The following is a 17,060-nucleotide window of genomic DNA, read 5'->3' on the forward strand; positions in this document are numbered from 1 at the left end:
ACTTTTATATTGCAGATGACCTTTTCAATATATGTTGAATATTTGCTGACACAAATGCTATAACACCAACATTAAAATATTAAATTCATCAAAGGTTATCCCAAAGTAAGCATCTCAAATTCATTTCTGGATGGAATAAAAAAGAACACTACCGTTTTTCAAGTGTAGCAATAATAAGCAACCAATGATTTCCAAATAAATTGTTTCTTAATGATTGTTTGAATCCTTGGATTTAATTACTATTCAGCCTATCTTCTCTAGAAGCTGTCTATATTATGCATACAATAAAGAAGAAACTAAATCAGTGTTCATCCAGTTTACTAATGCTATTGACTGCAAACAGAACAGGATAATGATGAGATTCAAATTTCACGAAAAGCGAACTACATATGTAAAGAAATGCAATCAGCTTTAGTTGGAAAGTGATTTATAAAAGCTAAGCTTAAACACTGAAAAAATGCTATATGTGAAGTTTTAAGTAACGAGTATCTTCTCCAAAGATTTCAAAATTGCCAATATTTATCCAGACTACCAAGGTAGAAGATTAAGTTAGAGGCTGATGTGAGAAAGATAGTGATTTGTGACAGGCTCATCCTTGTAGGGCTAGGAATGTGCTGAACACTTTTCTGTCTGAGGTTACAACTTGGGGTCTAAGAGGCCTGCAACCTAGTTAATATTTGTCCTCCATAAAATTGCATCCACAGTTCCCTCCTCTTGGATGCTAATCTGCAGCAGCAACCCCCCTTGGAAGTGGGCTGAGTGCTCAGTTGTGGAGCTAAGATACAGCATCTCTCCCAAAATGATCATCTGGCCCAGCCTCAATATACAAAGAATAATTTGGGGGTAAAAAGTGTGAATTAGCATAAATGTAGGCTTTCTGAAATTTTCAGATACGGACATGTTACAAAGGCAGACTGAAGATTCTGCCATAGCTCTATCTGAATGTGACATCAGGTCTTCCGATACCTGGAACCTTGCCTGAGAATGAAAAACCTGTATATCCCAAAATTATCTACCTGGGAAACCTCTGCATTGAGATGGGCTCATCAGTCTGGATGATTTGTGGGGGGTGGGAGGGAAGTTCTATCTAGATATTGTCTGAAAGCCTGCCTTAGTGAATGGAACAAAGCTGCCCAAATAAGCCATGTGGTATGGGGAAGAAAACTAGTAGACAAATGGACTAGTTTATGTGGAAGTCAAGAGACCACTTTTAGCAAAAACCTTGTGTGAGCTTGAAGCACCACTTTTTCCTTAAGAAAAATTATGAATAAGAGATGAGTTCAAGAGCAAGGATGTAGTTTATACAACTGTCAGGAGACCCCCAAAAAAATAAAAAAAACCACATCCCAGGACAACAATTAGTACAATGAAGGCTTGGAGAAAGGTTTAAAGGAAGGGATAATCAATCACCTAGGGACCAAAAGCCCACAAAGCCATTGGATCCTTCAACTTGAAGTAGGCTTTTAAGAAGCCCTTCTTCATTCATTTCCAATGGCAAGAGCCATTCCACAGGAATGAAAAGGAAAATATAGCTGCCAGGTGTATTTCAGAGACAATAAGTGTGAGCTAAATTTCATTAGCCAAACCGTCTATTGCAAACTGGAGGATATTGAAATAACTCAGGCAACAATGGTTTACTGGAAGCCCAAATAGAAAACTTTTTCCACATTCAAATGTAAGTGTTATGCTTGGAAGATTTATGGATTTCCTAGAGCATCTAACACTTCATGGGAAGCAGCAAAGTTTCTACAGCTAAGAGCCCAGAATCTACACTGCTAAGTACAGAAAAGCAAGACCTGGGTGTGGTACCACTCTCACTCCCTTTCAACTAGAAGTGGTTGAAAATTTTCTGAAAATGATGATTTGACTAAATAAAATGTTTAGAAGGAATGAATCAATTTTGTCAAAATTGACAATGAAAAATTATCAAACCGTTTCACTCTGAAAAGGTCAAAGTGCTTCATTTCGATAAGTGTTTTGTTTATCATTTCAACTTTATATTAAGTTAAAAAACTGAAAGAAAACACTTTGACCTTATCAGAATGAAACATTTTTAAAAGGTAATTTTGATATTTCCCACATTAATTTTGTTTTGGGGGGAATTTCATTTCACAGGAAATTTTGAAATTATGATTTTTGTTCCAATTCTAGACAAAGGAAAATTTCAAAATGTCAGCATTTCCCCTGGAACAGAAATTCTGAGTTTCAACCAGGTCTACTTTCAATAGCAAGCACAAAATTATAGAATAAAATATGAGAGGCAATTTAGTTGTATGTAAATGTGATAGGGATACTGTACAGTAAGGTAATTGCAGAGCTACCTGAATTTACAAAGGATTTGATTTCAAAGCACCTCTAACTGAACTTTTGAGAAAGAAGCTATAGAATTCCTTTGAGAGGGTTATAAAAAACATCTGCAGTACAATCACCATGAACTCATCTGTCTTAAATAGGCATCTGAAAGGGGGCTAAATCATCTGGAAAAGTACAGTAAAAATTCTTTCTGCATCTAAGCACCGTGACACATAAAGCCAGTTCCCAGCTAAGTATTTTCTTCAACTTCAGCTATGATAAGTAATGGAAAATAAATTTAAAAAAAAATCAAATTTTCTATTGCATGCTGTTAATAATAAGGACCAAGCACATAATGCTTATTTCTAGAGTCCCTGTTATTTTGATTCATTGGCTGATATAAATAAGTATTATTTTCTTGGAGTATAGGAATGGGTGGTAAAAAATGTCTATTACTTATTTTCTTATTATTGTTGACTAGAGCTGGTTGGGAATTTTTTGATAAGAGCTTTTTCATTGGAAAAATGTCCATTTGTTGAAATAAACTTTTCTCAGGAAAGGGTCTCATAGTTGTACCAGTTACTCACATCGTTTGAACCAGTATATGACACTGTATGTAAATGATGAATTCCTTAATAACAATAAAAACAAATTTAAAAAAGAAAAAGATCTTCACACAAAACAACATGTGGATTCAATATGTGGCTAAACCACTTTTTCTTAGAAAACGTTTTCAAAACATTGTGATTTATTAAAATAAAATGGCTTAAGCTACAATGTTAACATAGCTGCTCTACTACTGCCAGAATGTTTGTTGTATGGGAAATGTATAACATTGTTTTAGCCCCATCATTTTACATAGTGCTTTAGAAAATGATGATTGAGCTTGAAACACAACTGGTAACCTTCCAATACTTTCTGACAACAAAATTATCATATGAAAAAACAAATTCTGAATGTATAATGAAAACGATGAAAAATAAATTGTAAGAGAAAAACCATTTAAGAAATGTATTATATCAATGAGAAGATCAAGCTTAGCTGAACAGCAAGTGATGTAACAGAAGAGAGCAGAAGGTACTGACCTGGAAGTCAAGCTTGTTGGAGCAGGGGTGAAGGCAGCAGTTTGGAAAACAAACAGAAAGGAAGGGAGATAGCAAAAGAGAATAAAGGGAGGATAAATATTATTTTTTTCCAACGAATAGTGAGATGTTATATCAACAGTCTTTATTTTAAAAAAGCAGTAAAATAAAACTTCTGTATAGTATTTCTTTGATGAGCAAGGACCAAACAAAAACTTAAAAGCAAAAAAGTCACCTAGTCATTTATGGACTATAGAAAACTATATATGTTTACGAACTCACAGTGTACATATACAAATTGTAGTTAATAAAATAGGTGGCAATTCTTAAGGCATTTGTTTGGCAGCCTGCAGTAATCGTCATGAAACCATTATTTGAACCAGTGGGGATGACCCACATTCAGTATTTCGTCTTCATCCGTGACAACAAAAAACCTAAACAATTTGGCTACAGGTTCAAAGATTTTCATTTTTTAGATTTTTCATCTAACAATGATCAAAGATATTGCTTCTGTGTGTCCCCCCAGGAAATACAGTCCCTTTCAAAGCTGACAGCAATTTTTTTTCACTCCTGAGAATGAGGTTAATACTTCATCATTGAAAATATCCAGATGCTTGATAACTTATTTGTACAAAAATATCTAACGTGCCCTTTCAATTAGCCAAGACAAAAAAAAAATCCCCATCTTATGCCAAACTAGAATAATTCCTAGAGTTGTCACAGCTGCACATTGTTGCATTTATTTATGAAAGATAATTTAAAAAACAAAACAAAACAGAAAAATAGCTTTTGACAGCTATTCGGCATGCTGGTTCCTTGTATTTCACATACTGAATTATGTCAGTGCTGCACGGTTTGAATGCTGGCAATTTTTATAGAGTAGCCATCACTTTTGTTTCCATCTCAATTGACTACAAAAATACCCAGTGAAATAAAGTTTTAGACTAAATCCCACAAAAGTCAGGATATTTGAAATTGAATATTCATAACTGTGCCTCTCGAAGGTGGTATGTGCAAACACACAGGTGCAGGTGTGAAGTGGATAATTACTTGCACAAAAGAACTGCAAATTGTGGGCTAGAATAGATTGTGCCATTTAATCAAAGCCTGGAGTGAGAGGCATGCTGCACTATACCATTCCAGGTGATCACAGGGGCATTCTGCTCCAAAGAGGCAGAATTGCTCCCTGGAAGAACCCAATTGTGCTATGGAGAGTACAATATGATCCTAGCTCTGCTGGGTGATGTGGAGTGGGTAGACTGCTTGTCTATCTTCCCAGTGCAGGAAGAACTAATGCCACTCCCAAAAGTGTATTCAGGACTTTCCTTCAGGTCACAATTTTATTCTTCAAATACAAAACTCACAAACACACACATACAAAGCTATTCCCCTGAATAAAGCAAGCTGGAGGGGCCCACAGGCCTTTCCCCTTGAACCTCTACTCCCTACTCTAGGGACAAGCCACAGGAGCTAACTTTCCTGCAACACTCCTCAACTGACCCCTTCTCAGTTGGGGCTGATATAGGAACAGACCTGACTGGCCGCAGGCCCTTAAAGAGGGTGGATCGATGGCTTTTGGGTGATTTGCTCCCAGGAAGACCGGCAGCGCAGCACAGAGGCCATAATTCTGTACTTGTATTAAGAGGACCCTATCTTCCCTACTGCATAGCCACCTAAGGACCAGCCCCAGTCTAGCTCACCACAAAGGATTTCTGATGCAAATGCTGTCAGACTCTTGCAATAGTATTGCACATATTTACTATACAGTTAAAGTCCCACAAAGAGAATATAATCAAATTGCAGCTAAGAAAATGCTTCAGCAGTGTCTTTGCCTCAAAATAATATGTCAGAAATCTTTGTAATTCCTAAGGGCTCTGCTAAGTGGCTGGATTCAATTTAACAAACTGATTAACCAGTCTACATTTTCCTCTCTGGCGTAACTCCAGGCTTTAGGGATCTGCATCACGATTTACTCTCTCATCCCCCCTCCATCAGCCTGATGGCACTTCACTCTTTATCCAACATCAAGCTGGAATGACTCAAGTATATACCTGCAGATTGCCAGATGGGTTAGTCTGGGGCTATAGCTCATAGAAGCAACACACATAACTGGACAAAACTGTAGCTTAGACCTGTTTTATCTGTTAAAAATCAACATGTGCCTGATCTGTTTCTGCTTCCCTCAGGGGTGGTCCTCCAAACTTCTGTTGGAGCTTAAAGACCTACCATTTCCTAAACTGGTTTCTTCTGCATAGTAATTGAGCTGATTTGGGGCATACATTGCATAGGCTGCTTAAAGTGATTCATGGAAAGGGCTGTCCAAGCAGAAGCCCTCTCCAAAAAGAAATTTGTTATTAATCTAGTCCATTTCCTTTGTGGACTTTTCTTCAAATACCCTCCTCCATGGGATGGAATTTATCATCCTATGAAGCGTGCAGGGCTCTTTAAACAAATAGAGTCCAGACATTTGCAGGAAACTGTTTATAATTCCCAAATCCTGAGCTACAAATGAGCAGGGACAGCCTCCCTATGCTGCTTTTTAGCTACACACACTGTAGTGTGAAGACAAACACGAAGAGGCATGCTTTAAGTAGCAACTATAGAATTCCCTGAACTGGAAGTTCCCTCATTTATTAAGCTCCATGATGCAACATATACTGTTACTGATTGGTATGTGTAGAAGACCAGGAATTCTATAACTACTGCACATCTTCCTTTCTTTATAATAAATTGAAACTTAAATCATAAATCAGTGTCTATACATACAATTCAAAAGAAACTTCCAATTCCTCAAAACTATTTACACTATTATGTCCCTTTGCCAACCCCATTTACATAGTCCAGAGCAATATTCAAAAGATCAAGCCTTTGAGGGGGTCTGATCAATCTTCCAGACCATGGTCTCACTTTCGCTGAGTTTGTGTGTGCAGTTCTCTGGGGGAAGGAGGGCTCACTTCGTGACAGAGTACCTGCAGGTCCCAGATCCGCTCCTTGTTGTGTTAGGAAATATTTAAGATGAACCAGATTCTTTCAGAGAAGTCCTTTTGGAGTCTCCACTAGGTAGGATCTGGGAGTGTCTGCCTGGTTCTGAACAGTTCCAAATTTCTGGAAACTTTTAAGCCAACCATTGCTCCATGGTCTCAGTTCAGGTAATGCTTTTGTTCTGTGCCAATCACTGAAGTTTTGTTGCTGCTTAATTTTTATTTCAGAATCCCATTTTCAAAATTCCTTCAGGTTGGGCTATTTAGATTTAAGCATATTAGTACCATAGATACAGCCATCCTTAGTGGTCTTCGCAGCAAACGTTTTGCTGGGAATAGACCAGACACAAGTGATGTTGACTGCTAGGCCATAAATGCCTTATACAGGTCCACTATTTTTATATAGGTCTTTTTAAAATCTGCACTGCTCTCTCCACCTCACCATTGCTCTGGAGGAAATGTGGACTACTAGTAAAATATTAAAAATCAAAGTCCCGTGCGAATGGTAGGCATATTTCAGGGATAAATTGACACCTATTATTTGATATGGAGACTTCAGGAACTCCATGTTTTTCAAATATTCACTTCAGTCTCTGGCTGTCCTGTACTGAGGAAGTCTAAGGAAGTATAGCCAAGTCAATATACTCGGAAAAGTAATCAACTACAATAATGTGTGTCCTTTTCAGAGAAGCAAATATGTTGCTACCCACTGTCAAGCTCTGTCAGGTAGTTTTGTAGAGAGTAATAGCTCTGGAGATTGCCCCCCGCCCCTTGTTTCATGCCCCACAGCGCTCTACTAAAGTCTGAATTTGCCCATTCAGACTGGGTCACCACCCGGACTGTTGTGTTCATGCTCTGCACTTGTTTATTCCTTGGTGTCCTGTAATGGATTTTGGAGAGAATCTCTTTCTGTAGTACTGTAGGGATAAAATTGTTCCATCCTTTCAGAAGCAGGCCATCAGCCCCAACCAGGTCATTACATTCCTGCCAATACAACAGTAGGTCTGTTGGAAGTTGACTCTGAGCCCACCCTCTTTGGCAGAGTTAAGTAAATTTCTGGCAAGTCTTATCCTTTAGTTGTTCATCTCTAATTAGCTGAAGTCAGCTGACAGATGCTGGATTTGTTGCCAGAACAAAGTCAATGTAGACTTTGACGACTTTCTCTAAAGTCTTTTCCTTTTCATTTGGTGGCTGCTTAATTGGGGTTCTAGATAGAGTGTCTACTGTTATGAGAGCTTTCCCTAGTACATGATCAACGTTTAAAGAAAATTGCATCAGCTGTAGTTGAAATCTTTGAATCTTAGGTGGAAGATCATCCAGTGATTTTGAATCCACTAAGGGCTTATGATGTGTTTCTAGGTTCAAATCCAAGCTGAACAGATACGCACTGAGCTGTTCACAGACCCAAGTGTCTGGTAGAGCTTCCTTTTTCACTTGGGCATACCGCTGTTCAGTTTCTGAGAGGCTCCTTGATATAAATGCAACAAGTCTCTGGTCTCCTTCTGGCTGCTTTTGTTTGAGTTCTGCTCCTAAACCATATGATGATGCATCAACTGCTACTGTTGATGGGTAGTTTAGAGTAGTGTGCCAAAACAGGTGGAGAGATCAGTAGTTCTTTTATTTTATTAAATGCATTTTGTTGTGTGTTCACCCAGATCCGCAAATTGTGACCATTATGGAAATCCCTTAAGAGTTTTGTTACATGAATAAATTTGGTAAGAATTTCCCAAAATGGTTTGTCATGCCCAGAAACCTTTTTACACCAGAAATGTTTTGTGGTTTGGGTAAGGCAATTAATGCTTTCAGTTTGTCTGAATCTGGCTGAATTCCCTGTTTGCTAATTATGTGTCCTATAAACATAATCTGCTCCTTTCCAGATTCACATTTCTTATTCAGAGTGAGTCTGGCTTCTTGAAAGCATCTCAAAACTGTGTGTAGTCACTCATCATGTTCATTTTTATCTCTGCGATATACCAACACCTCATCTGCATGGAAGAGGATGCCAGGAAAACCTGACAATCTGAGAGATTCTATTTTTGAAATGTGCCAAATGGAAGACGAATGAAACAGTACCTTCCAAACCAGGTGATGAATTTTAGTTAATGGTACAGATTTTTTAACCAGGGGGATCTGCCAGAAGCCTGTCATAGTATCGAACTTTGAGAAGACTTTGGCCTCGGATAACACAGCTAATGCCTGATCAGCTGCAGGAAGTATGTGTCTTTCTCTGCGCACCATTTTATAAAGTTGTGTAAAGTCCACACAAATGCAGAATTTGCCATTGAGCTTCAGTACTACACCCATTCTTGTGCACCAGTCAGTGAGTTCTTCTATCCAGGAAATAACCCCCTCTCTTTAATTCTTCTTTGACTTTTCCTAGAAAAGGTATAAGGATGCACTATGAGACTGAGAGAGCCAAGGGAGTTGGTGATGGCACTGATTTTATTTTGTACTCTCTTGACAACATTCCTAGCCCTGAGAAGATGTGTGGATACATGTCCTGTACAGTTTGCTTTCTGCCATTAATGCATTCCAGTTTCAGTAATAGGTGAAGTCCTTGTATGCTGGAAACTCTAGTAGGGGAGTTGTTAGTCCTGATATGACACATATTACTTGTTAAAGAACTTTCAGTCATTTCCCAAGGAACTCCCCACAAACATCCAACTATTGTTACTAGCCCCATGTAGAATCTTATTTGATCTTTGCTGATTTTCATCTGGGATTGATTATAAACGTTTTGGAATTGCGGTGACTGCTGCTCCAGTAACAATTTTAAATTTAAGTTTTTGATTGTTTAGATTCATGCTTATGTACAAAGATATTGCCTGTTCTAGTGAGGATATAGTCCTTAGAAATATAGACTCACCGTCATCTGATAACAATCCCTGTTGGATAGTTTCCACTATTCTTGATGACCTGCACGCTATTGCAAAATATCCCATTTTGTGGCATCTCTTATATTCTGCCTCTTTAGCTGCACATTGTTGCCAGCTGTAGCTTGGTGTCTTGCCAGATCTTCCACAACTTTTCCAACCATCTTTTCTATTAAGGTTGAAACAAATGGAATCCAGACATTTGCAGAGAACTCTGTTTACAATTCCCAAATACCGAGTCATCCATGAGCAGGGACAGCCTCCCTATGCTGCTTTTCACCCACACACACTATAGTGTGAGGACACACACAAAAAGTAATTCTCTAAGGAGCAGTAACTAAAGAACTTCCTGACCAGGAAGTTCCCATGTTTAGTAAGCTCCCCACTGCAACACATCCTGATCCTATTTGGTTACTGTGGAGGGCCAGGAACTCTATAACAACTTCACCCACCCATAATTTAGCTCCTGGTGCACATGTGGGTAACAGGATAGCTGCATTTCTCAGGTTCTGGAAGCACAAGATCTCAGTTCTCATTCCTTTAACAAACCACTCAAGATGTGAACTCATAGAAAGTTAAATAACATAAGATTGTTCTGGGAAAAGCATATTACAGGCTATTAAGAGTATATATTGTTATTGTTAGTTATATTGATATTTGTACAAGATCTTTTACACTTTACTTTATTGAAAATGAGTATTATACTGATACAGCAGAAAAAACATGACCAATGCAATAAGTTACCAAAGAGTGATAGAAAGCTTTTAGGTTTATCAGACTGTAACAATAACCAATTTGAAAAATAAAAGTATTTTATTGTATATAAAAAGTAATTAACATACAGACCAACCTACAGTATACATGATGTATTGTATACAGTATAGGCATTTGTTAGAAGTAAATGATTAAACTGTCAGAAACGCAGTGATTTCTGAAGTAGAAATATAAAGTTCAAGCCAAAGAGAATTACCATATGCATAAAAGCTCCTTCAGTTTTGCTAATAATTCCTGCCTGTCTGCTATTCAGCACGTACATTTCTTTGAGACTGTCCTAAATCAGATATCTCTTCTTTCAAACATTTGACGTTCTCTAGTGTACTAGTCAACTGCCCAGTTTAAAAAGTGATTTCTCTGTGTTAAGTTTTATTTCAATCCATGAAATACAAACTTATTTCAACGGTTTTTAAATTTCAGATTAAAGGATTTAATTATAAACACTCCTCCACAACTCTGAAATATAGATGTTTTATATTGGTAAAAACACTATAACTAATAATATTATGAAGTACACCTCTACCCCGATATAATGTGACCCGATATAACACGAATTCTGATATAACGCGGTAAAGCAGTGCTCCGGGGGGGGGGGGGGGGCTGCGCACTCCAGCGGATCAAAGCAAGTTTGATATAACGCGGTTTCACCTATAACACGGTAAGATTTTTTGGCTCCCAAGGACAGCGTTATATCGGGGTAGAGGTGTATGTCTTTTATAATTCAAGCCAACAAAATTAGATACTGGGCAATTTTAAAAGACTACTTTGCAATGCAAGGAAGATGTTAGAATAGGAATACACATGGAGCTCAGCAGATTATGTTCAAAATGCATGCCTGGACAGAGCACTCACTTTCCTAAGAAATCCCACACAAGCCTCTGTATCTGGAGCATGTGCTGTCACTATCACTGGACAGAAGACAACTTGCCCTTTGGAAGCTGCATAGGAGAGTAGGGAACAAGGCGGAGGAAGCAAGTTTGCAGAGCTGCAACTCATCTTTTTACCCCAACAAGCAGTGGCGGCTCTATGTATTTTGCCGCCCCAAGCACGGCAGTCAGGCAGCCTTCGGCGGCACGCCTGCGGGAGGTCTGCTGGTAACGCGGATTCAGCGGCATGCCTGCGGGTGTTCCGCTGGTCCCGCGCCTTCGGCGTCCCCACCGCCAAAGCCGCGGGACCGGCAGAGCTCCCGCAGGCATGCCACTGAAGGCTGCCTGACTGCCACCCTCACAGTGACCGGCAGGCCGCCCCCCCACGGCTTGACGCCCCAGGCACGCGCTTGGAGTGCTGGTGCCTGGAGCCGCCCCTGCCAACAAAGAATGGGTGGAGAGTAGGTAAAGTCTTGGCTCTGCTTTCCCTCAGATAACCAGCCAACAGAGCTGAGCCATCACAAGGGGGAAAGTATGCAGCACCTTGTAAAAAACTGCAGTAGTTTACTTCTCGCTGGAATTATAAGGGTCTCAAACTTTGGGTCATATTAAAGGAGCCTGATTTGCTAAAAAAGGCTTAAGCACCAACACTCTGAAAATCAGGCCTCTTCATTGTGTCTCTATACCTAGAGCAGATTACTTTCCCTGGTGTGCTGGCCACCCATTCCCCACCCCTTAATACCCATACACATGCAGGAGGGTGAATATACGTATGTCTCCTTATTCTCCCACGCTGCAGTCTAAAACATGGGATAATCTAGCCCTTACATTCTAAATAGATGAACCGACATGCAATTTCTAAATCAACATTTGTGTTTTATTTTGGAATAGTTAATCTGCTTCTTCATGGAATACTTTCTTATGTACATTGTATATCTAGGGTTCAATCCTGAGAAGTGCTGAGTACCCTAGCTCAGATGCATGATACATGTGTGCTTAACTTTAATCATGTGAGTAGTCTCATTGAAATTAACTGGATTCCACACAGAGGCCAGGGGCCATTCTAGCAGATCTCAATGCAAGTTCGGGGCTAAAATTTATAACATTTTATAGCTACCATCTGGTCATACTCAGCTATTCAAATATACTGTACACGTTTCTCAGAAATACGTCACCAATTTTGTCACACTCAATATACATGTGATTCATTTCTTTGTGTGAAATTGAAGGAAAACATGTAAAATATCCACTACTCATTAGAATCCTGGCCATTTGCTCTATAATCAATTGTCAGTAAATGACTGAAACTGCTTTATGTTCAGACTAAGGTTCACATAAATCAAATAAAAATATCATGCAGGAAATCACATTCATATGCATGAAGAAAACCATACGATCTATTCTTATATTTATGCCTCTGTATTTGATTATATCCTTTGTATTAACTATGCTGGAAGTAAACTATTAAACATATTATTTACAGTGTGGGAATTTAAATCTTTATTTTGCCAAATTTCCCAAAACAAGAAGGTTTAAAAGAAAAATTGGGGCCCAATCCTACGAGGTGCTCAGCACCAGTAACTTCCACTAACTTCAGCAGATGTCAGTGCTTCTTAGCACATTAAGGCCCACAGTTACTATAATTCCTGTTCTGGGCAAGGAGAATTTTCTATATGTATATCAAAAATTTCACAGTAACTTGTGGGCATTGTGTACATTGTGCACATCAGGTAGATGTATTTATTATGCATTTATCTACAAAATTTACCTATCATCCATCCCACATCTCCTGGGCACATGCACATTACTCATACAATTATAATATTGTAATAATAGTAAATATATTGTAGAGTAAAATAATATGTTGAACAGCATATCATTTTCGTGATTTTATTCTTAAGCATTTTATTCTACACCATCCACAAGTAATTATTGCTAACCAGATCTTTGTCAAGTGTCTGCAAAAAGTAAATAAAGTAAATATTTAGCAACAGTTAAATTGTAAGAAGCTGATAAATAACCACATTAACTTTTGGAAGTTCATCTGAAGTTTCAAACCATGTAAGAAGGATGTTTTACCTCTAATCCACACAAGCCTCCTTCCGTAAAAGACAGATCTTGGCTTTCTCCCTCCAATAACAATTGAAATTACTAGTAGGTCTATTTTGTAGCAGGATCTTTCTTCTGTGACAGTGCGCCACTTTGTCCAGTAGTAGCTGATAGATGGGCAGGATCTAGCAACAGTTACAGTGGGACCCACTGATCTTGCTTTTGATTTATGTGGCCCCTTGAGATTCTCCTCTCACAACACAACCCCTGAAATACACACTTTTGAAACACCCGAACACACAAGATTGCTTCCTTCCTTCCTATAAGAATGGCTACTCTGGGATAGGAATGGAGAAATCTCACAGACTCAAGAACTTCACATATATAGAACAACCTGGGGCACAATCTGCAGGAGAAGCTTTACAGTACTTTTCAATTTGAAAGGAACACGATTAGTGATTCCAACCCCCTCTCTCCCTCCACCAGGGAAAGGCTGAGCAACTTCCCCACATGTAAGAAGAAAGGGGAAGGGCCACCTTCAAAGGATACTTGCCAACAGAAAAGTGTGAGGTACCCCAGAAAAATACCTAAAGCTAGAGTTAAGGAACAGACTAAGAAGATTTACCACATCTTTCCAGAATTTCTCAGATGTCTACTGTACATGCTGTTCCAGGCAAGGACAAATGTCTGGAATGGTTCTTATTTGGGTTCACCTAATATTAATACAGTATCAGTAAAAAAGCATAATTGCTCCTATAATGCAATATCTCACCCAGGTTTTGCAGACAGGGATATTACTAGGTAAACTGTGTAGGAGTTTCCCTATATATACTCTTTGATATGTAGAATACCAAGCCTTTTCTAGCCAAAAGGAGGAGATTCCAAATCTTTTCAAAGCCAGCACATACACTTGTTTCTTAGGTACAACTTGTGAAGTAATGTGAATTGATTTTTTTGTTATTTTAGGTCCTTCCACAATGGAGATCTCTTAATAAAAAGGCCATTCAATATAAAGCAAATAATACAAAAATTACCTTTCTAGCTCAGCAATTTTCTTATCTTTGTCATTCTTCTCATTCTCCACTTCCTTGAGGATTTCTAGAAGTCTGTCAACCTCAGCTTGAGCTTTGCCACATTCTTCTCTGTAGTAAGATGCCTCTTTGTCAAGCTGTTTCATTCTGTCTGCAAATTCTGGGTTCAGCCGAGCTTCTTCTTCAGCTTCATGAGCCTTCAGTGTTAAGTTAAAAAACAACAACAATCATTTAGATAATTTGCTGGCGCTATTTCTGCAGCCTCAGTGTTCAAGTCTGCATGAAAAAAAGGATTATGGGTATTTTTGTCAATTGGAAGCATATTCCCATAAAGGCACAGAAAAGAAAAATGAAAATCTGTCTGCATTCTTCCTATAATCATCAGGGGTTTATATTCCCAAAACTGCATCATGAAGAAAAAATATTTCCCCCAATTTAGCGTTTTTCATACATGAACGTAACCACGAAAATCTTAACTTTTGTTTCACTATAAAGTTTCTTACTACTGTCAAACAGGCAGGCATTTAAAAAAATGCAACATTCGGTACCCTAGTCCACAGATTAAATCACTGGATATCTATAAAAATCTCATTGGATACTAACAATTTAAAGGAAGGAATCAGAGCTGTTTTTAAAGGTAAAACTAGAAGAATGCTTTCAGCTGACAGTTTTAACCCAAAGCCTTTTTTTCTACTGTTAATACTTAACCTGAAACATCAGAGAAACAAGCCCATTGGTGAACACGGCACAAATAAATATACCTGGCAAACACATGCATGGTTGGGTGGCAATTTCACAGACAAGAAAGAACACAATGAAAACAACAACAACAGTGCGTAGTCCTGTCCTACTCCCACCAAAACTAATGGGAAAGTCCCATTAACTTCAATGGGAGCAGGATTGGGCATAAAGTGTTTTAAACTCTTGGCTGAAATAATCACAGACAGATGGAAACAACAATGCACTGCAATGCTTAGCCTACCCCTTGTTTCCCATTATTCCTAATTGGCATCTTCAAAGAGCAGGCAGGGAAAAAACAAGTAGTTTAACCGCAGTGCACATTAAACATAGAAAATTCAGAGAACATTTTTTTAAAATGTACAAATATTTTACAAAAATTAATTAGAACGGTAGGTCTTCTTGCTATCTTACTAAACAGAGCAGATGTTGATTTGTTTTATTTTTAATTTCAGGGAATAAACAAGGCAAGCAAGCAATGAAACAACTGCTGGTCAAAATGAAACATGCATGTCTTGAAAAAAAAATCAGTACCACGAACTACTACGGTTAGAAGGTTGACATTCTTTGCAATGATTTAGTAGAAATTTCTCTCTCTCTCTATATATATATATGTAGAAATATTAAAAATCTTGTGTTTAAATGAGGAAAAAATAATTAAATTACTGAAGAACAAAAATATTTTGTGTATGCATGTAACATAATTTAAGCATGAGGATAATAAGGAAAATAATGTTGCTTTCAAATTCTATTTTTCTACTTTGGGATTTCTATTCACACAGGAGATCTAATTGTGAAAAGAACAAGGAAGTGACATAAGAAGCTCACTATATTTGTTCTTCTTGTTACTCCAACCCTCCCCTCTAGACAATATTACATTCTTAGGCTACAGGCCTCACACAGATGCTGGGATCTCCCTACACTGAGCTCATTGCAGGGTCTGGTACTTAGAGTATTTCAACTATATTGTTCTGGTGGCACATTTACTAACAAAATATTTTTTTATCTTTTAGAAATCCACAAAGTTGATAAATATCACACCGGGGGAGAGGGAGAGGGATTAGCTATAGTCAAACTTTTTTTTTTTGCCATTATATTTTTAAAGTAAGTGCAATAAGGGCTCAAAACCCAGTTGTGCAAGAGATTGAGGTCCTTCTTTAAAGGTGCTAAGTACTCTCAGTTCCCACTGACTTCAACAGGAAATGAGAGTGTACAGCACTTTGACAATTGGGCCATACACATTCCTCTCCCATGGAAAACAGAGCAGGAGCTGGCAAGTATTCCTATAATTCTGCAGAGGCCAAAAATCCACAGGAAAAATCAGGTTCCCTCTTTTAAGATCCCAGGTAATCTATGGGGAGAGCCAGCCCTCCACATCACTCCTCAGATTTCCTTCTCCCACCTGGGATCATGGTTCACTTAAGAAGTCCTGAAACAGACTCACCCACTCTGTCCCTATTTCTCATTTGCCTCTTATATTCTATTCCATCACCATTAGCTTTCCCTTATCATCCTGCTTCTGTGTCTCTCCTTTTAACCCTGCTCCCACCATTCTATCCCTGCCACTCAACCTGTTTCCATTCTATCCCCTCTCCTTCTGCCCTCTCAGTCTTTTCTTCACTCACCTCCCTTGCCATCAGCATATTGGGACAGGCGGCTTCAACCACCGTCTTCTCCTTCCAGCTCCTGCTGGCTTAGACCCAGAAGATGAAGAAGCTAGAGTAAGGACTTACAGCTGCTTGGCCAGCTGCATTTCCTCTGCCACATTGTTCCCCAGTGGCCAAAAGAAGTAAATGGGGGGAAATCCCTATAGTCCTGCTGGATGCACAGCATCCCAACACAGCTGTGGGGAAGCAGGACAAGGCTATGAAATGTGAGAGTGTCACGTCATATCCCTGAAACACAACAGCCCCAAAATTACCAAGTAAAGTTACTGTCTTATACCATGTCATATGCTTCCCTTTGTTCAGTTGCATAGTGAGGTAGTTAGGAGAAATTTAAGGACAAACAAATTGTTCACAGTAGGGCTCCTCCTAATACACACATCATTCAGCTGAATTAGTGAAGCACTGATGGGATGATTTTTGCAACATTCCGTAGTGCAGGCATGGTCAGAGAGATAAAGTGACTTGCCTAGAGTGGGTATGTCTACACAGCAACTGGGAGGATGCTTCCTGGCTCAGATCAACATACACACACTAGGTCTTCTTGAGCTAGTGTTGTGAAGAAATAGCGGTGTGGCTGTGGCAGCCTGGGCAATGGCTCAGGCTAGTCAACTGAGTATATACCAGGAAGTCGGGAAGGATTGTACTCAGGCAGCTACTCAAGCCACTGCTGCTACACTGTTATTTTTAGCACGCTAACTCAAACAGAG

General features: G+C 38.8%; 1 protein-coding gene across 1 annotated transcript in view; it reads right to left on the bottom strand.

Moving 5' to 3' along the window:
- The window catches only part of ERC2 (ELKS/RAB6-interacting/CAST family member 2), a 645,944-nt gene that overhangs the window by 253,560 nt on the left and 375,324 nt on the right, over window positions 1–17,060 (bottom strand). Inside the window, exon 11 of the mRNA XM_065408253.1 lies at window positions 13,952–14,145. Within this exon, the coding sequence (XP_065264325.1) occupies window positions 13,952–14,145 (194 nt within the window). The remainder of the gene's footprint in view (window positions 1–13,951; window positions 14,146–17,060) is intronic.

This window comes from Emys orbicularis, chromosome 7, assembly GCF_028017835.1.
Source record: "Emys orbicularis isolate rEmyOrb1 chromosome 7, rEmyOrb1.hap1, whole genome shotgun sequence".
Taxonomy (NCBI): domain Eukaryota; kingdom Metazoa; phylum Chordata; order Testudines; family Emydidae; genus Emys; species Emys orbicularis.